This window comes from Cavia porcellus, unplaced genomic scaffold, assembly GCF_034190915.1.
Source record: "Cavia porcellus strain 051 isolate PalLab524CR breed Dunkin Hartley unplaced genomic scaffold, mCavPor4.1 scaffold_1, whole genome shotgun sequence".
In the NCBI taxonomy this organism is placed as follows: domain Eukaryota; kingdom Metazoa; phylum Chordata; class Mammalia; order Rodentia; family Caviidae; genus Cavia; species Cavia porcellus.
The window spans coordinates 204,964,876-204,986,208 of record NW_026947484.1 but is presented as its reverse complement, the minus strand read 5'-3'; the positions used below and the strand labels follow the sequence as shown (position 1 = coordinate 204,986,208).

The 21,333-nt window shown below is 46.7% G+C and overlaps 2 protein-coding genes across 9 annotated transcripts in view; one reads left to right on the top strand and one right to left on the bottom strand.

Moving 5' to 3' along the window:
* Positions 1 to 676: 676 nt before the first annotated feature.
* Positions 677 to 2,605, bottom strand: Mrpl41 (mitochondrial ribosomal protein L41). Of its 2 annotated transcripts, none has more exons than XM_013155871.3 (2): positions 2,226 to 2,605; positions 677 to 1,502 (listed from the first exon to the last, which is right to left on the bottom strand). In XM_013155871.3, exon 2 carries the CDS (start codon positions 1,492 to 1,494, stop codon positions 1,087 to 1,089), a length of 408 nt encoding a protein of 135 aa, XP_013011325.1. In that variant the 5' UTR covers positions 1,495 to 1,502; positions 2,226 to 2,605; the 3' UTR covers positions 677 to 1,086. The 2 variants fall into 2 exon arrangements, with proteins under 2 accessions (XP_013011325.1, XP_005005128.1); XM_005005071.3 differs by lacking the exon at positions 2,226 to 2,605 and adding an exon at positions 1,694 to 1,827.
* A 106-nt stretch (positions 2,606 to 2,711) lies between these two features.
* The window catches only part of Pnpla7 (patatin like phospholipase domain containing 7), a 54,628-nt gene continuing 36,006 nt past the window's right edge, over positions 2,712 to 21,333 (top strand). For 2 of the 7 annotated variants that reach the window (XM_063228421.1, XM_063228416.1), the window contains exons 1-8: positions 2,712 to 2,981; positions 4,739 to 4,810; positions 4,895 to 4,982; positions 5,264 to 5,343; positions 6,529 to 6,620; positions 6,900 to 7,040; positions 7,862 to 8,021; positions 11,181 to 11,261. In XM_063228421.1, coding sequence (XP_063084491.1) covers positions 2,952 to 2,981; positions 4,739 to 4,810; positions 4,895 to 4,982; positions 5,264 to 5,343; positions 6,529 to 6,620; positions 6,900 to 7,040; positions 7,862 to 8,021; positions 11,181 to 11,261 — 744 coding nt within the window. In that variant the 5' untranslated portion in view covers positions 2,712 to 2,951. The remainder of the gene's footprint in view (positions 2,982 to 4,738; positions 4,811 to 4,894; positions 4,983 to 5,263; positions 5,344 to 6,528; positions 6,621 to 6,899; positions 7,041 to 7,861; positions 8,022 to 11,180; positions 11,262 to 21,333) is intronic. The other 5 variants (XM_013155865.3, XM_013155863.3, XR_010040322.1 and 2 more) reach the window with 4 other exon arrangements.

Below are 21,333 nucleotides of genomic sequence, written 5' to 3'. Positions count from 1 at the left end.
TGTTGTCTCTAGGAGAAAGTGAGCCAGGCTGACAGCTGAGTTTCAAGCCTCAGCACCTCCACAGTAGAGCACTGAACAGGCAGTTCTACCCTTGTATTATTTCTGATGACAGGATGTGCCAATGTAGGCCATACTGATTACACTTTTCAATTAGCAGCAATTCCCAGCTAATGGCCCTTTTATTTTTGGGAGCAAGAACTGAACCCTCATCCATCCTTTTGCTAGACAAGTATTATATCACTAAGCTATATTGTCTCAGCCTGTTTTACAGTTTTTTGATAGAAGGTTTCACTAAGTTGCGTAGGCTGACCTAGAACTCACTATCCTCCTTGCCTCAGCCTTCTGAGTGCTGGGGATTATAGGTGTGTGCTACCAAGCCCAGCTGGTCCATTTTTTTTTTTTTTTTTTTTAACTACAAACACGTTGGGCCCTTCACTAGAGTGTTCTTTGTTTTGTTTTTGAGACAGGGTCTCACTATGCAGTTGAGGCCAGCCTTAAATTCAGGGATCCAGGATGATCATCCTGTCTCAGACTCCCAATTGCTGGATTTAGCTGTGCATCAGCATACCGGCCTAGAGTGTGATGGACTGAAGTAAGGGACAGCTAAGTATTCAGTGGAATGCAAGTGTGAGGGATTGTGATTGAAAGAAGCAAACAAGACACTGATCAGCAGAGACCAATTTGGCACAAGTTCCTGTGCAGCCTGTTCTTTAGGTTTTTTCCAAGGGAGCAATTACTTTTTATCCGGTAAAATAAAAATATCCACTGTCTTGGAGTCTATAAGGAATACACCAGTTGTTGCTTGGGGAATGAATTAGGCAGTGTTGCCTTAGGTGGCCTGCCTAGAAAATTGTCTCACAGGGGTAAGCTGTCATGGGCATGCCTGCAGCTCTGTCACCACAATTGTATGGGACCTCTGTATGAACTACACAGGATCTATTAGGTGGCAAACTGCCAACCACTTGATGCCAGACACACTGGACAGCAGGAAGGGTGTTTGATAGAAATGCCACAAGGGGAGCTCCATTTCTCTGAACTCACAGTCTGAGACCGGGTCAGCACAGTCAAAGCTATGATCACCGGAATCTAGCGTGGAAAGTTCTTGGGATACAGCTGAAAGAGCTTGCCTTCCTGGGTAGGCTCAAAGCCGTACTTTTCCAGATTGTCAGGATCAAAAGTGCCTTCCTTGAAGTCCTTTTCGATAGCAGGGGCAACTGTTTCCATGAAGAGAGCTCTGGCTGTCAGAGGGGTGTCTGTGCCTGCTGGAGCGCGATAATTCACGTAGGGCTTGAGTTTGAAGCCAGTCAAGTTTGGGACGATAAATTCTGGGACCTGTTCCTTTATCTGCACAAACTTCCAGCCAGGGGCGTGGAAGCCCGTACCCTTGGCACCCCGGCTCTTGTAAAAGGTGCGGGGCCCTCGTTTGCTTGTCCACTTGCTCATTCGGTCCGCTCCTCGCACCAGGCCTTGTGTCACTGTGGTCAGGAAGCCCATCTTGTGCCCTGTGGGAGGAAAATGCTCAGAAAGACCCACATCTAGGGCTGACGAGAGGAACAATGCCCGCCCGGAGGATCCCAGACCCCGAGGACAGAGAGGACGCCTGGACCCAGCCCAGAGTGCAGAAGGCCGAGGGAAGATCCTAGATCCTAAGGGCGAAGGAGGCGCCGTATCAGATGCAAAAGAAAGGACTGACCTGGGCCAGCGGCTCTCACAACTCTCCAAATGGCACCGCGGATGGGTCACTTCACTGCGACCACAAAGCGCTCCGGGCCACCGAGCAACAAGGGGAGCTGAGATTGGTCGCCGTCACGCCAATGCGCTGCCTCTCTGAAAGGGGCGGGACTTTGGAGCCCCCGCCAATGCGTGGAGAGATGGGCGGAGTGCCGGGAGCGCACACGCCAGGCACGTCGGGGGCGCGCACGGGGAGGCGGGTGTCGGGAGCGGGTCGGTGAGTCACCGCCCAGCGCCAGGAGGTTGCATCTCCGGTCCCGCCTATTGGGGGGGAAGTGTCGCCCTCTCTCCCCTCTCGCTGCTCCATTCCGCGCCCAGTCGGCATGACCATCGCTGCTCACGGGGCCCTTCTGCAGTGTCCCCAGAGAGCCCCAGAGTGTCTTCCCACGGCTCGCGGTGTTCCCCTCACCTCCTTCATTGTCCCCTTCACTCTGCAAGGTGTCTCCTCACCCCCTCTATGTCCCCTGACCTTCCTATGGTGGTGTACCCCTTACCTTCCGTAGCGCTACTCCTGTTCCTATTCCCCTTGCGCCTTGTGGTGTCCTTCAGTCCCTCCACGTTCAGCAATGTTCTTCACTCTTTGGGGTGTCCTCCCCGCCTTCCTTTTTTTGGTACGGGGATTGAACTCACAATCTTGAACTTGCCAGGCATACACTTATGCTGCTGAGCTAAATCCCCTGCTTCCCTGCCCCTCGTTCATGCTCCTTTGGTGCAGTGTTGGATACCAAGAGGGTGCCGCCCTGTGTGCCCATCCCCCTTGCCCTGAGCAGGCCTAGTGAAGACCTGTGCCCTGAACCTGGAACCCCCTGAAATCCTTATCGTGACTTCCCCATTCTAGTCCTGCCCGCTTCCGGCCATACCCTTCTTCACCTGGCCTTAGCCTTTTTGCTTTGCCTCTCCTGAACCGTGGGCTAGTCACACCCTTTGCCCCAGCTGGAACTGGCCCTGGACTGCCTGTCCCAACCCAGCCCTGGCACTGGGCCTAGCTCCAACGCTGGCTGTGGGGAGAGAGCTAGTGCCTGGCTTGTCCAGTTCCTAGCCACATGAGTGCTGTTTACGGGAGGTGGCAGCGGACTTGGTTGCTTCTCCCACAGCTTGCTCTTCTCCAGAGAGCTTCCCTGCATGGGAACCTAGTATGACTTGGACAGGCACAAGAAGGCTGGGCGAATAGGCGGTGACCCCTGTGTCCTTTAACTCTGGACTGTGTTCCTTTGTCAGCCATGCAGGAACAGGAAGGCTTCTGCCCGGAGGTAGGTGCACCAGACCCAAGAGAAGCTGAGAGAACCCCCTTAGGACTGCTGCTGGCTGGAGGGCAGCTTCTCCACCTTCTGATTTACCTCAAACCCTTGGAGCAGGAGGAGTGTGGGCTGGCATAGGGCCTGGTGCCTTGTCAGGGGACAAACACTTGCTGACAGCTGTGCTTAGGCAGCATGGACATAGCTGTTGGACATGTTTTTGTTGTCTGTTCCCCTAAGGTCACAGTTATTTCCCACATCTCCTTGCAACTTCATTCACTTTGCTCAGGATCTTTTTGTCAATCCAACTCTGAGCCATATCCCAAATGACTTTGTCTTTAAACTGGAAAATAGCATTAAAACAGCAGTGCAAAGTTAGACATGCTGACCCTCTGCCATTGCAGGCTGTGGGAGTGGTTTTAGCCTTTCCTTGGATAAGCAGACTTACAAGTGTTCAGAGGGACCCAGGGGAGTTAGGGTTGTGGCCTGGCCCTCTTGTGAGCCTGATTGTTGTTTGAGAGTCAAGCCGGGGTGCAGGACTAGGAGGCTGGGTGCTTCAGTTCTGAAGCAAAAGCCTTGCCTTTGATAAAATCCCGCCATATCTGGAGACTGTGTGTGGCAGTGGTCCCAGCTGAGGTCCTTGCAGTCTCCTTTATGAATGTGTGCTCTGGGACACAAGTTTGTACATGATGAAATCACCTGATAATGCATGTTTCGAATACATCCTGTCCTTAAGAGATGCATGACTGTCTCTGGAACCTACTGCACAGACTGGGTTTTCTGGACACCCATTCATACTTCCAAACAGTGCCTTGGGGATGCTTTCCTGAGTGCCCTTCTCCAGGGTTCCGAGGTGGTTTCATGTCTGAGGTTTGGCTTCCTGAAGGCTGGGCTTTGGTCCTTGGTACCTTTATAGAAACTGGACAGGATTAACCAGTGGCTCTCCTACTCCATCAGTGTCTGGCTGCTGGGGTGAGGAATGGAGGCCCTGCATGGTGGCTGCTTTCTGTCCCTCTTCAACTTCCAGCCTGCAGGAATCAGCAGCTTCCTCTGTTGGACCCACACTTACTTTCCTGCCTATGCCCTGCCTGTCCCCTCACCTGTCCTCCTGTGGATCTGGACTTCTGATGCCTGTCAGCACCCATCTGCAGGCAGCAGGGTAGAGGCATAGAGCCTTTGTCCTGTTTCTTCTTGGTATAAGGACATTCTAGATGGTTCCTTGAGGTTCCCCCCTTCCCTCTTCTGTCCTTTCCTACCTTTCCCTCCCCTCCTTTCTTGAGATGGGGTCTTACTGTGTCACTCGGTCTAGCCTTGAACTCCTTGAACTCAAATAATGAGTCCTACCTTAGCTTTCCAAGTAGCTGGGACTAAACCGAATGCAAGGCTCAGTGACCTCATGGCTTCCTGCAGGTGTTCTGAGCCCTGCTGCTGTGGGAGCATCCTTCAGTTGGCATCCCAGGTCCTATTGGTGTCTAGGTCTTGGCCTCCCCTGTACCTAGGGCTTGCCCCATGGTTTGCACCTTGTGGATTGCAGAGCCCAGGGTTCAGGCACACTGATGGTGCACAGGGCCTGTGCTGTGGCAGCCCACCTCATTCCTGAGGAAGACAGGTGCCCCTGCAGCTGACACAGTGTACTTTAGTGTCCTGGCCTTGTTGCTTTGCTCTGGGCTGCAGGCTGCTGACCTTTAGTCTGGCTGTCCACTTTCTACCTCCTGCCCAGGTCTGGGAAGCCCAACTGCCCTTCTGTCCACCTGACTCTGCTCTCCTTCCAGGTTGGCCTATGTTTGGGCCCCACCCTGCACTCCTGGGGTCTATGGTTTGTGGAGGAGCCACAGCCCACCATGGTAACCACAGGGCTTTCCTGGGGGTCTCTGTGGGTTATGGCCATGCCTGGCCTTGGCAACAAGCTCTGTGTCTTTTCTGCCTAGCTGACAGGGATTATGATTGGAGTCCTTCTGGCCCTCGTCTTTGTGGGTGTTGCTATCTTGTTTGTGTACAGAAGGGTTCACGGATTTCGTGAGTATCTTGGTTTGAACCCTGGCCCTAGGGGAGGATAGGGCTGTGTGTGTGTGTATCTGTGTGTGTGTGTGGCATAGTTGGTTTGAGCTCCTGAGAGACCCCTCTGGTGCCTGAATCTGTTGCAGCCTGGGCACAGCTGCAACTTCTGGTCTCATCAGAGGCATTTTTGAGACAAGTCTGTGTGCTGTCTGAGGGGTGGGACAGGATACAGCCAGTGCTGGGCTCTGCATTAGCTTGTGGCCTGTCTCACCTCACAATGCCCCTTCCACCTCTCACAGGACAGGTGCAGCCCCCTCCTCAGTACAGATTCCGGAAAAGGGACAAAATGATGTTTTATGGCCGGAAGATCATGAGAAAGGTAACCCTACAGTAGACCCAGGGTCTTCTGCTAGGCCCTGAGCCCCTGGCCCCTGTGTGCCATTTGTCTGGCTCTGTAGCCCCTGCCAATGGGTGCCAGGCTGGGGACTGTCACAAGTCATACTGCATGTAGTTTTCTTCTACCAACCAAACTGGAAACACCCCTCAGACTGAGCCCACCTGGCCTGGATGCAGTTGGGGCTTCTGTGGGGAGAAGGTCTAGGAGGCCTGAGATCAGAGGCCTCATCATACCCATGCAGCACAGCCTTTGCAGCACAGACCTCTAACAGGAAAGGCAAGCAGACAGCTGCTTTCTGGTGCCATCTCTGAAACTGAGGGGTTGTGCCTAGGAAGGGACAGCCCTCTGGGTGTGGGGGACCTGATTTTGCTGAGGACCCATGTGTGCGCCCTGAGGTAAGAGCTGCATGGCTCACTTGCCAGTGTCTGTGGCAATCCCAGGAACTCCTGAACACAAATCCCTGTCCTTTATATTGGGTTCAAGAGCTGGTAGGTAGTAGTTAGTGCAGTGGTGCATATTTGTTGTCCCAACACCCTGGGAGGCTGTCAAGAGGACCATAAGTCAAGCCTAGGCAACTTAAAGGGACACCATTCCAGAATAATTTTTTTTTTTAAATCGGTACAGGGATGGAACTCACAACCACGCGCTTGCAAGGCAGAGGCTTATGCTGCTAAGCTAAATCCCTAGCCCTACCAGAATAATATGTAAAAGAGGCCTGAGGGTATACTTGATGCAAAAGTCTTGGGTTCACTTCTTACTTCCAGGGAAAAGGAAAACAAATTGGTGGTTAAGGAACCCTGATCTGGGGATAGACAGACTGAGTTGGGCCACTGTCACTCTTTGGTTAGATGCTGAGAGGCCCCTCTGGCCTCTTCTCACCTCCTTCAGAAGGTCAAAGAAACCACCAGGCACAGAGCCATGGTACTGTGGAGGTTTGGTTGCTTAGCACAGTAGGGACTCTCCTATGGATGTGTGGGGCTGTATGGGATGTTCTTGTCCACAGTTGGTCCCCTGTGTCTTGGGCCAGGTGTGAGTCAGGATACAGCTGGCCCCTGGAAGCTGGTGTCAGGATAGTGGGCGGCCCCTCTGAGGTCCTAAGGGCTGACCTGGGAGCACAGACTTTACTATTCACAGGCTCAGTGACCTGCGTTTCACTTGACTCTGCAGATGAGCACAATCCCCAATACGCTTGTGGGGAACACAGCTGCACCGCGGCAGCGGGCCAGGAAGAGGACCAAGGTGCTGTCTTTGGCCAAAAGGTACCAGGAGTTCTCTTTCTGATGGGCACAAAGATCCTTACCACTTCTGTAACTCCTCTGACTTTGGGTGCGTTAAAGGTGGAATGTTCTTGGGTTCAAGAGCACTTGGAACCTGGATGCATGCATGCATGCATGCATATTTGTTTTAGTCCCAAAGATCAAGCCCACTGTCCCATGCATACTAGGTAAGCACTCATCACTGAGCTACCTTGCCAACCTGTAACATTGATTTTGAACCCCTTGATTCTCACTCAAGATGAGTGCATCTCTGCTTCATAGGATTTTGCGGTTCAAGAAGGAATACCCCACCCTGCAGCCCAAGGAACCACCACCCTCCCTGCTGGAGGCTGATCTCACAGAGTTTGATGTGAAAAATTCTCACCTGCCGTCAGAGGTTTTGTACATGCTGAAAAATGTTCGGTAAGAGCACATGGGTAGGGTGTGTCCTGCAGGCAGTGTCAGCTGGTGGTAGCATCTTGCCAGAGTATGGCTTTCCTGTGTCAGTGCAACTCTTGATGCATATTTGTTGTCCCAACACCCTGGGAGGCTGTCAAGAGGACCACAAGTCAAGCCTAGGCAACTTAAAGGGACACCATTCCAGAATAATTTTTTTTTTTTTTTTATCAGTACCAGGGATGGAACTCACAACCACGCACTTGCAAGGCAGAGGCTTATGCCACTAAGCTAAATCCCTAGCCCTACCAGAATAATATGTAAAAGAGGCCTGAGGGTATACTTGATGCAAAAGTCTTGGGTTCACTTCTTAGTTCCAGGGAAAGGGAAAACAAATTGGGTTGCTGGTCTCTGTCCCATAGAGTCATGAAATGTCAGGGGCCACAGAGCCTTGTGTCCACCAGCTCTGCACCAGGTCTTTCTCAGTGTCTCCAGCTTCAATGTGACCTCGGAGTGAGTGTGAGAAATGCGAGACCAGAAGCTGCAAGTCTTGAGTTTTCTTTCCTCTTCTCCATCTGAGAAGGGCATGTGGCCTTCCATGCTGTCTTCATGTCTGTCTTGCATTTGTAGTCACTGTTCAAGAACTTCTTTAAGCTGATGGAAATCTGAGAAGCTGAAAATTCTTTTTGACAGTGATGCCACATTGTCTGGGTAAACTCATAGATCTACAGGTCTGGCCTCAGTGCCAATGGAGACAGTGGCTAGTGTCCCTCAATCCTCTTTCAACAGCTGTCCCTCAGCCTACCTTTCCTAGGATGGGATCCCACAGCGAGTTCTGCTTATTCCAGGGTCCTAGGCCATTTTGAGAAGCCACTGTTCCTGGAGCTTTGTAAACACATGGTCTTTGTGCAGCTCAACGAGGGGGAGTACATCTTCCAGCCAGGGGAGTTGGATACCAGCATCTATATAGTTCAGGATGGGCGGCTAGAGGTCTGCATCCAGGACTCGGTGAGTTGGGGCCAGAGCTCCTGTCCTTTTGCTTAGCACTCTGGGTGGGTCTGTAAAAGTTATGCAGCCTAGTGTGGTGGTTTAGCAGGCTGAGGCAGGAAGAACAGTGTGAGTTCCAGTGTGGGCTACACTGAGTTCAAGATTAGGCCAGTCTAAACTACAAAAGGAGACCTTGTCTCAAAAAACAAAACAAATGCCAGATGTAGTGGCACACACCTGTAATCCTAGTTCTGGAGATGGAGGAAGGAGGATCACTGCAAGTTCCAGGCCAGCCTGGGCTCCAGAGTGAGTTCAAAGCAGCCTGAACTGCATAGTGAAACCCTGCCTCAAAAAACCAAACAAACAAGCAAATGAAAACATCAAACCAAAACAAGCAAACAAATGAAAAATTATGCAAGGTTTTAAGCTTTGGTTCTTTGAAAAAAAGACACCCCCTCCCCCAGCATTCAGTGCTAGTGTGATTTTGACCTTGGTATGTTATCTTTTGCTGTCATGCATGTGCATCTGTGTTGTTGACTTGTGGTCCTCTTGACAGGTTAGTTGTATAGCAGTGCCTATGTGGTTTTATTTCCTTACTTTACCCGATACACTAGTCATTTTATTTTTTTAGGGTTTTGTTTTGTTTTGGTACCAGGAATCAAACTCAGAACTTTGCTCTCACCAGGTGGATGCTTATGCTATTGGCCTGTATCCCTTGCCCCAGTTTTGTTTTTTTGAGACAGTCTTGCTACATAGTTCAGACTGGCCTTGAACTCATGGTGATCCTACTCCCTCAACCTCCAGGCATGCACCACCATGCCTGGCTTATTAGATGTCTAAAAATGTCTCTTTCTAGTCCTTAGACTGGTTTGATAATGAATTATCGTAGTGAACTACTGTGATCAGTTGCTTCACTTTCAGGTTTGTGATAAAAATAATTTTAATTGTAAGAAAATAAAGTGTTAAGTGAGCACTACAATCCTTGTTTGTTGCCTACATGAAGTGATGCCTTGGAGCCACAGGGCCAGGCCCTGCCAGACTGTGTCATGTGTGCCACTCATAGAGTATACAGCATCCGTGGTCATCCTAGGCTGTGACCAGGCTTCCACCCTGGCATTATTATTATTATTATTATTATTATTATTATTTTGTGGTACCAGAGATCGAACTCACGACCTTGCACTTGCCAGGCAGGCGCTTATGCCACTGAGCTAAATCCTTGGCCCTGCCCTGGTATTATTGTGTAGAGCAAATGCTTTGTGAGCCCTGATCTTGCAGAGTTCAGCCTTGGAAGTTCCTGTTCTTGCCTTAAGAGTTGGTAGGTCCTGAGACATTTCCTGCACTGTCCTTCCAAAGGTGTTATCTGGGTAAAATTGTCCATTCTCATGTTCATAGCCCAGTCTATGGTGTGACTTGTTGAAATTTAGAAAGCTAGGTAGAGTGGTACACACTGTAATCCCAGTACTCTAGGAGACTGAGGCAGGAGGGTGGAAAATTTTAACCCAACATGGGTAACTTATTGAGACCCTGTTTTAAAATTAGAAAAGAGGCTGAGAGTTTAGCTTAGTGGCACAAGCACCTGCCTGGCAAGCTCGAGGTCATGAGTTTGATCCTCAGTATAAAAAAAATTAGAAAAGAAAGAGGAGGAAGGGGCTGGGGATTTAGTTCAGCGGCATAAGCACTTGCCTTGCAAGAGCACAGTGGTGAGTTTGATCCCCAGTACCAAAGAATTTAAAAAATTTAAAAAAGAGAAAGTGGGGGGCAAGGGAGAGGGTGTAGCTCAGTGTGAAGGTTCCAGTTTCAATCCCCAGTACTACAAAAACAAAATAAATATATATATGTATCTCCTCAGTGTATCTGGATTTGGGAATCAAGAGACAATAGCTGCTATGGTGTGAGCATCCCTCTGGTGACCAGAGAGTCTTGGTCTGCCTGTGGGAGAACCTCAAAAGGACAGGAGTAGCCTCAATTTGACCTTCAAGTTGGATGGGAGAGCTGATGGGAATGACTAGGGCCAGATTTGGACAATTTCAGAAAGAATCCTCTGAGATTAAATTGAGATGAAAGCCCTAAGGTAACCAGACTGCATGCTTTTCTCTCTTGTTTTGCCTTGTGGAAAATTATTTTAAAATTTCCTAATTTTTTTTTTTGTCTTTTTGAGACAGGGTCTCCCTATGCAGTTCAGGCTGGCCTTGAGCTCACACTTTGTAGCCTAGGCTAGTCTCGAACTTGCAACGATCCTCCTGCCTCAGCCTCCTGAGTGCTGGGATTACAGGAAAAATTCCCTAATTTTTATTGATAGTAATTAAATTTAATCCTTAGTGCCTCTGTGGTTTATTCAGTAAACCAAATTAGGTTTGGTGAAATTTCATGTAAACCCCCCAGTGAGGCAAGTGAATCACGGGATTGAGGGGCTGGGGCTAGGTTGGGGAGGGTTTCTTTACTGGTCTAACTTTTTTTCCCCCCCTTCAGTCCTGAGGATTGAATCCAGGGTCTTCACCCTGAGTTACATCCCTGGCCTTTTAATTTTTTTTTTGTCTGAAGAACGTGTATTTGATAGCAAGGAAAGACAAAGAAGAGCAGGGAATAGAAGGAAGGAAAGGTCTGTTTGTTTTGTTTTGAGAAAATGTCCCCCTATGCAGTTCAAGGTGGCCTTGAACTTACTGTGCAGTCCTGACTGACCTCAAACTCACAGGAGTCCTCCTTCCTCAGCCTCTTGAGTGCTAGGGTTACAGACCTGTGCCACTATACTCAGCTTTAAATTTTTTGAGACAGGGGCTGGGGATTTAGCTTAGCGGCATAAGCGCCTGCCTTGCAAGCAGGCAGTTGTGAGTTTGATCCCTGGTACCGATAAAAATGAAAAAGACCAAAAAAAATTTTTTTTTTGAGACAGGGTCTAAATTGCCCAGGCTGCACTCAAATTTGTGATTACCATCCTCCTGCCTCTGCCTCTCAGAGTGCTGAGGGGTAGTGGTGGTTAGGGGTATACCACCAAGCCTGGCTATCTTCTTTTTTCCATCCTCTTTAGTGTGTTCCTCTAACTCCACTAATTCCAGCAGGCCCCTGCCTCTTGTCTGAGGTACCCTCCATGGCAGCTTGAGAAGGGGCTGTGTTCACAGAGAGCTCCCCAACATCTGGCAGATGGCCCCTCCTGACAGTTGTCACTCTCTTCTCATGCAGGATGGTACTGAGGTGGTAGTCAAGGAGGTTCTGGCAGGAGACAGCATCCATAGCCTCCTCAGCATTCTGGACGTCATCACGGTAAGCACTGCTCGCCACAGCGGGGCATGTGTCTCTGCTTCAGCCCGGGAGCTGTGACCTGGACGCTGCTTATCAGAGGCCAGTTCTTCTCAGTGATGCCAGGTGGAGGCAGCCCAGGCGGGGGAGGCCTCTTTCCAGTCTCTGTGGTAAGGGTGTCTAAGAGACAGTGTTGGAGGCAGCTGACTAGGGCCAGGTCTTTTTTTTTTTTTTTTTTTAATTTTTATTTAAGGAGAAAAGAAAAAAAAAAAAACAGTGAAGGGGTACAAGTTATACAGATTTACAGAAGAAAAAAAATGCGCAGTAGGAAATCACTAGTTAATGGATTACACATTGCCATCTTAGAAATAATTGTTCAAGTCACAAAATTAAAGCTTGTAGAGTGGACATTCCAACAATGATACTGCAAACAGTTCTGTTCAATGATCCAATAAAACTCTGTGATATCATTTTCTATCTTATACACTTAAATATACATGCAGTTATATAGTTTAGAGCACTTTCTTTTCCTCTCTTTTGTACAATGACTATTACACGTTTTGGGTTTTATTGCTCCCACGGTTCTTATTACTTTTTTGGAAGAGAGTAACCAAATGTGACATAACAGAACAGAGTCGGTCAAATCAGAAGGGTGGACATAATAGATAATATAAAAACATAATACAAGGTGATCAACAATGGTTACCATAATGCCTCCCGCTATCTCTAATAGAATTGCCTATATCATTAGTTGTAATACAATTGAACAAAACAGTAAAGAACAAAACCGACAAAACCAAAACATTGGAGACATTGTAGGTCTTCAAAAGTAGATAAAAGTCAACGAGAATGGGCGTTATAATGAATCTCATTATCTTCTCAGCTGATGCCTAAACTTTCTTTTTTTTTTTTTGTCTTTTTCATTTTTTTATCGGTACCAGGGATCGAACTCACGACTGCCTGCTTGCAAGGCAGGCGCTTATGCCGCTGAGCTAAATCCCCAGCCCCGATGCCTAAACTTTCGAACCTGATACTATCCAGAAAAACAGAATAGAGGAACCTCAGTCAAAAACAAGATGGTGAGAGTAATACAGGGCTTCAAATTGAGATAATAGAAAGTCAAAGTGAGTTACTATATTATATCCTGCTATTTTTTTCCCTTTAATTAAACAGATAAAAATAAAAAAGTAAATAATGGAGTGGAGATTGAGAAAAAAGAGGGCATAACAGCGAAACAGGGCAGATCAAAACATAACCATTTAAGCAGAATAGTGTTTCACCACCAGATAATTCCGACCCAAAAGTAGTTACCATATTGACTCTTTCCTTGAAGTCCTTGAGTACAACTTCGTATACTGTAGCATTAAGTATATCAAAACAATGTAAAACCATTTAAGAGAATGACAGCATTATAGAGTATTTAGAATCGACTAACAGAAAATGAACAATGGTTTCTGTATAATCTCCTTGTCTTTAAAAGGTTTTTGCTTATACTATCGTACATAATAATATCCAATAAGATACAACCTGTTTAGACCATTGGAGACAGAAGAACAAAAGCTAGATGAGACTTCAAAACAAGATGGTACTAAATCAGTATTACCTATTAAGATGTCATTTTCTCCAAAATAGCTGTTCCTATCATCCAATCTTCTCTGTCTCATTTCTGTTGAGCTCTTTTTCTGTCGGTAGCTGTCAGTTTGTCTTCTTCATTTTGTTCTCTGCTCCATTCGTTGTGGCCTCCCTGCCACTATTTCTGGGTTCTTTGCATTTTTATTTTTTTAGAATATCCTGCAATACTTTCTGTAGGGTTGAATTGGTGGTTGCAAATTCCCCCAGTTCTTCTTTATCCTGGAAGCACCTCGTTTTTCCATCAATTTCCAGGGACAGCTGTGCAGGATATCTCAATCTTGGCTGGAGATTATTATCTTTCAAAGCTTGAATTATTTCCCCCCATGCTTTTCGTGATTTGATGGTTTGTGCAGAGAAATCTGCTGTAATTCTGATGGGTGTTCCCTTGTAAGTGGTCTGTTTCTTGTCTCTTACAGCTTTTAATATTCTGTTCTTGTATTGAATTTCTGGAATTTTTATTATTATATGCCTGGGTGTTGCTCTGTTAGGGTTGTAGGTAGCTGGGGTCCTGTATGCCTCATACATCTGAGTATCTTTACCTTTTGCTAAATTAGGAAAATTCTCCTGGATTATTTCTGTGAGTAGCTTTTGTAGTTCACTTGTTTGTGTCCCTACTTCTTCTTTTATGTTCTTAATCCTTAAGTTATGGCTCCTCTTATCATCTTCTTGTCTTTGTATTATTGCTGTTTGTTTCTTTGTTATTTTTAAGAAGTTTTTCATTTCATTCTCCCATATTACAAGTCTGCCTTCCAGTTCAGATAGTCTGTCCTTAGTTTTTTTCAAGTTGTTATGCCAGTCTTGGATAGACTTCTTAATTTCTTGATAGTCCCTTTGAACCTGCTTCACATACTCAATGCTTTCTCTGTTTTCTCCATCAAGCAATTCTCCCCTCTTTTTCTGTTCTTCCATTCCACCATCTGTTTTTTCCTGGGTGGTGCTTAGCATTTCTCTAACTATTCTGCATACTTCTAGCTTCAGGTCGTTGATAACTTCATTCCTGAATTGGTCTATGAGGCTCTCTATATGGCGCTTAATGTATATTGGTGCGGTGTCCACTATTGCCTGTTTCTCAGAATTGGGGGCCGAGGAGCCTTTCTTTTTGCTTCCCTTCCCCATATTTTCTGTTCCTTATAAAATGCAAGCTTACATAGGAGGCCCGACTTCCCTGCCTGTCAGCCACAGCCTGATCAAATTGCGCTGGCTAGGTGTTCCTGCCCACCTCTGCGCACCAGGGAGTTGCGGAGGAGGCAGCCTACTCGGGAGTCAGTCGCTCCTCCGGGCCACCGTCAGGCTCTGGGATCTGGGTTGGGCCAGTCTACGGAGTCCGCCAGCAGCGTCACGCAGACCAGGCACTTTTCACCAATCCCGTCCTAGAGGGGAATGTGTGGCTGGAGTCGCCACCACGCCCTGCTCTTACAGGACTGCCCGAGCCCAGAAAGTCCTCCGCTGGAGTCAAACTGTGGTAGGGGGTCAGTTTCTCTCACTCACCTCGCCACCAGTCAGTTTTCGTGTACGCCTCCTTGTCCGTCCTGTTTTCGACTCCGTTCGCAGACTCCCGTTCCCAGAGCTTCTGCACGTCTCTCCTTGCCGAGCCGCTTGTGGAGGCAGCCAGCCACCGGGCGGCGGGAAACCCAAATCGCAGTTTCCAATGGCGCGGGGTCGAGCCTCCAGACCGAGTCTTTTCTGTTCCTATTTTAGCGCCAGGACTGTATTCTAAGTTGGTTTCTCTCAGCCCAGTTCGTTCCTGAGTCAGCAGAGCATATCTCTACCGGTTCATGTCTCCTTAGTCCGCATCATTCCTGGCCTCTGAGCTGAGCCTTTCAGAGAGCCTCCGGTAGTTGCTGTTGTCTGTCCGCCATGTTCTCGACCAGCAATCAAAATTACAACACACTCAGCTGACTATGGAGTTCCCAAAGGGGCCAGGTCTTGATGCCTTGTCAGAGGTCATGGTTTCGACTGACACGCATGTGGCACAAGACTGAAAAGGCTTGAGAGCTGAAGAATGTGTCTCCTGTTCTTCCTGGGGGACCTGTTCATGCAGGGTCATGTGGGGCTGCTGTGCCACTGTGTCTTCACTGATCCCAGTCTTGCGCAGTGAACAGCAGCGTCAGTCTTGTGTGTGTCCAGTCATAAATGCAAAGCCCTTAGGGGGTTTGCAGTGTTCCAGGTGTGCAGTGGAATGCATAGGAGGATGCCTTCTCATGCCATGGAGGATGTGCCACCTCCCACCCCAGCATTTTGTGTGGTCCAGCAATTGACCTTTGCAATGAGCTGAATTAAGAAGCATCATGTGGAACCTCCTGATTGATTTCTTCTTGTTGTGGAGAGTCACTAACATGGAAAAGTGCACACAGTCACACTAGTCTGTCACCAGCTGCTCTGAGCCTCAGCTTGGCCCCATTCCTTCCCTGCTAACAGGAGGTTAGCATCTGATTAACTGTTCTTTTGAGTAAAGCCTACATACAGTGAAACAAGGCACAATTACCCAAGTTTTGATAAGTGTGTGTGTCTGCGTAATTCAGAAGGTGCATTTGATTTTTGTCTTTTTTTTTCAGTACTGACGATTGGACCCAAGGATTTTGACTAAGTTTCATCTGCAACTCCTTTTAGTTTTTTTCTAGTTTTTGAGAAAAGGTGTTGCTAAGTTGCCCAGGTCAGGCTCAAATGTGTGATCAGCTACCATGCCGCAGCCTCTCGTAGTGTTGGGAGCACCGTGCCCAGATTTATCTGATTCTTTGCATTTGCTTGTTTGTTTGTTTTTAGCCAGTAGCATAATAGTTTACCCTCATGTTGAAGCAATGTGTACTCTATAATCGTACTGCTCTGCTTTTATAAAACTGGCAGGATAGGTGTTGCATTTGTTGTTAGCTGTGTATGGTTGTGACTTTTCTAGTCTGTGTTTAATATGTCCCAAGCAGTGAGCAGAAGCTTGGAAGGGATGCAGCACACTGAATGCAATACTTTGTGTAGAGTACTGCAGGAGCTTGGGTGGCCTCTAGTCCAGCCCCCATTTTGCACACATTAGACCATACAAACTGCATGTCCAGCTGTGCCCTGTCAGGAGGGCACAGGCTTGCTTTGTGCCATTTAGAGTCTGAAGGAGAGGATGGGACTCCTGCCTTGTGCTGTGTTGCCTAGGACCTGTGTCTCTTCCCAGATGCTTGACTGAGCTGGGGAAGCCTCCTGCCTGGGCAGAGAGGATACCTGTCCCCTCAGGGCAGGTCATATCAAGGCCAGTGCTCAGCTTCCAGGGAGCCCACAGCAGGAGCTGGTAGGGATCAGGCCAATGCATAGTGTAGGCTCCTGAGCCTGTCTGTGTGCTACTCTGCTGGGCTGTGGCCTCTGCATCTCTGGGACTCCAACTTGCTTCATGGGAACTCCTGAATGTGAAAGGGACACTGGTGGGCCTGAGAGGAGCCAGGAAAGAAGAGCTGTGGGTTATGTTGAGGTAGAGACCAGTTAGCTGTTTGCCATCTGCAGTCTATAACCTCCACCATTTGATGGTTGGATTTTCTTTTCTTTTTCTTTTTTTCTCTTTCTTTCTTTCTTTCTTTTTTTTTTTTTTTGAGGCAGGTCTGATGTGTAGTGCAGAGGCTGGCCTTGAACTCACTTAGGTAGCCCAGGCTGGCCTCAAATTTACAGTGATCCTCCTGCCTCAGCCTCCCAAGTGCTGGGATTATAGTTGTGTACCACCACACCTGGCTGATGGTTTGTTTTTCTTCTTCTTCTTTTTTTTTTTTTGGTGCCAGGGATCAAACACAAGACCTCACATTTGCCAAGTAGGCACTTACACTGCTGAGCCAAACCTCCACCCCTGTTTTTCTTAAAAAATAGTTCACTGAAGGCTATGATAAAGGCCTTTCTCAGTTATTTCATATTCTTTCTGATCCTGATCTGATTGTGGATTTTAGAGTCAACTTCACTTATTCTGGCACCAGGAGGTGTATAGCTGGAAAGCAAGGTTGTGGGCTATGGCCCGGCTAAGGGCACCCCTGCCTCCTTCACCTGCTGTGGTCTGTCTCATTTGTGCCACCGTCAGCACAGCTCATCTTCCCTAGTGACAGGAATCCATCCTCCTTCAGTGCAGCAGGAAAAAAAAAAATGGTAGGATGATAGCCGAGAGAAAGCAGTTTACTGTATATTGTGATTAGTTTGTCATTTAGAATGACACCACTTTTGTCTCATCAAACATTTGTGATTTGTGTTTGTCTTTCTTTTAGTTTTCCTTCATCAGTACCGGGGATTGAATCCAAGGTTTATACATGCTAGGCAAGTGTTCTATATTTTAGCCTTTTTAAAATTTTTATTTTGTGAAACAGGACCTTACTAAATTGCCAAGGCTGGCCTTGAGCTTGTGATGCTCCTGCTTCAGCCTCCCTAGTTACAGGGATACACCACCACACCTGAGTTGTGTTTGTCATTTTTTAAAAAAAATTAAATTTTTAAAAAATCACATGTATCCATTGTAAAAAACATACTTGGCTTTTTCAGTAAATATCAGTTCTGTCTCCTGCCAGCAGTCTTTCTGAGTTTTTGATCCCTTCTAAGCTCCTTCTTTATAATTCCATCTTAGGCCATTGCCTTCCTGTCTGTAAAGTGAGATGACTCTCTTGACTGCCTGGCTGCCTCTCCTCCTCCACCCTGCATTCATGGTGGATTACTAAGACTTTTTGCATCTTATTCACAGTAGAGCCATGTGGGTTTTATGGGTAAACTTCCTTTCTAGTCAACTTTTCATTTCTCTGGAATTAGCAGCTTCTCACTTTTTGGCAAATTGAGTGTTTTTCTGTACTCAAAGCTATGGGTCTAACTGTTACCTGTATCTCACGAGTGGTTCTCTTCTTTTGAAAAACCTTCCATCTGTGTGCTTCATCCTCTTGTCTAGCCTGGGGTCCCCTGTGCTCTGCTGTGTGTGGCTCTTGTCTCCTCCTTCTTGGTCGGTCTGTCTTTCTTCCTTTCTTTTTCTTCCTTCATTCCATCCATCCATCCATCCATCTTTCCTTTCTGGTGGTACTGGGGATTGAACCCAGGCCTTTGCACTGAGATATGTTCCTAGCCTCTCTCTCGTTTTTTTTTTTTTTACCTGTACCGGGGATCGAACTCACAGCTGCCTGCTTGCAAGGCAGGCGCTTATGTCGCTGAGCTAAATCCCCAGCCCCTCTTTTTTTTTTTTTTTTTTTTTTTTTTTAAATTTTAGATTTTGAGACAGGGTCTCAATAAGTTTCTAAGTTGTTCTTGCTGGATTCTAACTCACTGTTCTGCCTCTGCCTGCCAGAGTGCTGGACTCACAGGTGCATACCACCATACCCAGTTTCTACTTTCTCATTTTGGTGGTATAGATCTTCTGTTAGCTTTCTGACAAAGGTGCAAGGCAGGGATACTTTTGAAATCTTAAAAATACAGAATTGCCTAGATTTATACTATGTTTTCTTTTTGTTGTATGTGGTTCCTGGATTTTCTCAACTTTATTTATTTCATGTTGCTAGATCAACTTTCTAAATGTCCCTCTGAGTTTTAAATTTTTTGTAATAATTTTTTTCTTGAGACAGGATGTTGCTATGTAGTTCAGGCTGGCCTTGAACTGCAGTAATCCTCTTGCTTCAAACTCATGAGTGCTGGGATTACAGATGTGAGCCACCACACCCAGGTCCGTCATCAGATTTTTATTTAAGGAGTTTTTGTTGTGGTCTCTGAATATTCTTTGAATAACAACATTTTGTCCTTCCTTCATGGAGGAGTAACCTGAGATTACTCTTGCTCCCTGAATTGTCCCTGGCCCCTCTGAGCATCTCCTATTTATGTATTTTGGTGGCTGTCTTTCCAGTCAGGCTTTCCTGGCCTGGAAGCTACTCATGTGAGTATGCAGCTCTGTGCACTTGTGCTGATGATCTCAAGGTTCAGGTGAAGCCAATTTGGCCAGTACAGGACACACACTGTGTCCTCTCCTACAAGTCCAAGTCCAAGCTGCTGCTGTGTGAAGATGCAGCAGAGGCTGCCAGCCTGTGCTTTATGAGGCCCAGTGGAAAGCAGCTTTCTGGGCCACATGGCCTCTGTGCTGCATCTCAACTGAAGGGGCCATTGGAAGTGCCATTGAAACTTTATCAAAACAGGTGTAGCAGGCTCCCTGTCAGGAACTAACTAACCCCATACTTGGCAGGTAGGTGCTTGTGCTGTTGAGCTAAATCCCTGGCCCTAGGAATGATTTTTAAAATAAAATAAACAAGGGTCAGGTATATAGCTAAGTGGCACAGCTCCTGTCTGGTAAGTGCAAGGTACTGAGTTTGCTTCCCAGTGGCACTCATTCTGAAGTGGCGCCGAGAGATAAGAAGGAGCTAAACTAGCTGGTGACGGTGAGCAGGAGTGCGACGTATTATCAATGGCATGGGAAGGAAAGGCAAGAAGTCTATTTTGGGCCTAGAGCACCAGAGGAAGAAGTCTGATAAGGTGTCTTTTTATGGACTCCTGGCCATGTTGGACCTCTGCATGACTGGCAGATTTATGTGGCTAAAAACCTGTCATCTGGAACCAAAAATACATAAATAAATAAAAATAAACAATAGCATTTGGAATAAATAGCATGAAAACATGAAATATATGCAAATCTAACAAATTATATGTATGCTTAAAACTCACTTTGTAGTGGTACCTCAGTTTGCAAACTATTTGTTCCACAATTCTGGGGAACATGGCTGTGGGCATGCCCATCACCTGATGTAGAGTTTGTGAACAAAAGTGAAATTTTGCTGAACATTTCTGTTAGTGAACTGAATTGTTTGAAAAGTGTTTATGAAGCAGAGTATTGTATTTACAAAGAAAATCAAGGATGTTCTAAATTGAATGGAGAAATGCACTATTTCCATGGTTCAGAAGATTAGATGTTACTAAGAAGGCAGATATTCCAGATTATCCAATATAATTCAAGCCAAAATCCCAGCAGACTTTTTTGTAGAAAGATACTGATTATAAAATTCTATGGAGAGGCAAAAGCACTATAATAACTAGAAGAATTTGAAAAAGAGTGGGCTTGGGATGTAGCTCAGTAGTAGGCATGCACAAGAAGGCCCTCAGTTCAATCTCCAGTACCACCCAAAAAATTTTTTTCAAATCCATTTTATTTCAAAGAAAAAAAAAACAGAATTTCAAAACACATTAATTAGGAAGCAACAATGGTACATACATTGGGCATTGTGGTCCCCAAATCATGCACCCAGAGCACAAGGTATCTGTATTCAGTTGTCCAAACAACACCAGCACAAATCTTTCTCTTCAATGAGCTCAGAGAAATCAGTAGTATAACTATTTTATATATATATTTGTTTCAACTTCTTACACTAATGAGGCAACATTGATGTTTACACGTGTCTAATTTATTTCACTTATGAATATGGTCTCAAGTTGCACCCATTTATAAAAGTCTCCGTTTTATCCTTTATGGCTGAGTAGCACTCCATTGTCTAAAAATCCCACATGTTTTGTCCATGCCTCAGTTGATGGGTGTTTAGGTTGTGCTGCTGTACACATGGGTGTGCATATATTGCTGTGGTATGATGTTTTTAATTCTTTTGGGAAGAAGATACTCAGAAGAGGAGTGGCTGGGTAGAATGGGACCTCTCGTCCTATTTTTTGGAGGAATCTCCACTCTGATTTCCACAGTGGTTGCACCAGTTTTCTCTCCCTCCAAAAGTGGAGAAGGGTTCCTTTTCCCCACAGCCCTTATTATTGCATAGCACTTATTATTGCTTGATATCTTGATAATAATCATTCTTTCTGGCCACCAAAAAATTTTAAAGAAAATTTTAAAAAGGAATTTGAAACAGAAAACAAAGATGAAGGGTTCATGCAATCTTATTTTGAGATTTATTTTAGTGTGGTCTAGGTGCCATGGTGATGTGCAGGTCTGTGGACTTGGTAGGCAGCCCCAAAGTGGGAATGGGAGCCTGGTCTGGCAGGTGCAGCCCACAAGGCTGTCCTATCAGCGGTGTCAAGAAACTCACCCCACCATGGTGCCAAGAGGTGGAACCATCAGAAAGGTCATGGAGTGAACCCATGCTTGGATCCTGGTGGCTTTGGGAGGCAAGGGAGACATTGCATAGACAGAAAGACACATGTGTTCCCACCACGGCAAAGTGAAGTCAGGACCCTCCCCAGAGTCTGTGCCATGCTGTTTGACTTTCAGCCTCCCAAACCTGGCTAATTACATCTTTTTCTCTGAGTTTCCTTTCAGAGAAACTGCCATGGGGTGGTCTTCCAGGTGTGGACACCCTGTTCTGATTCTGTCCCAGGCCTCCTGCCACCTTACTTGTCAGCACAAAATCAGATGTGGTTCAAGGGGGCCATTGTGAGTGATAGACACATAGTCATGGGGAATCAGACAGTGAGTTCTTTGCAGCACTGACAGTGCCAAGTGCTGATGAGGATGGGGCCGCAAGAGTGTACACCACTGCTGGTGCCACATGGGAGGGTG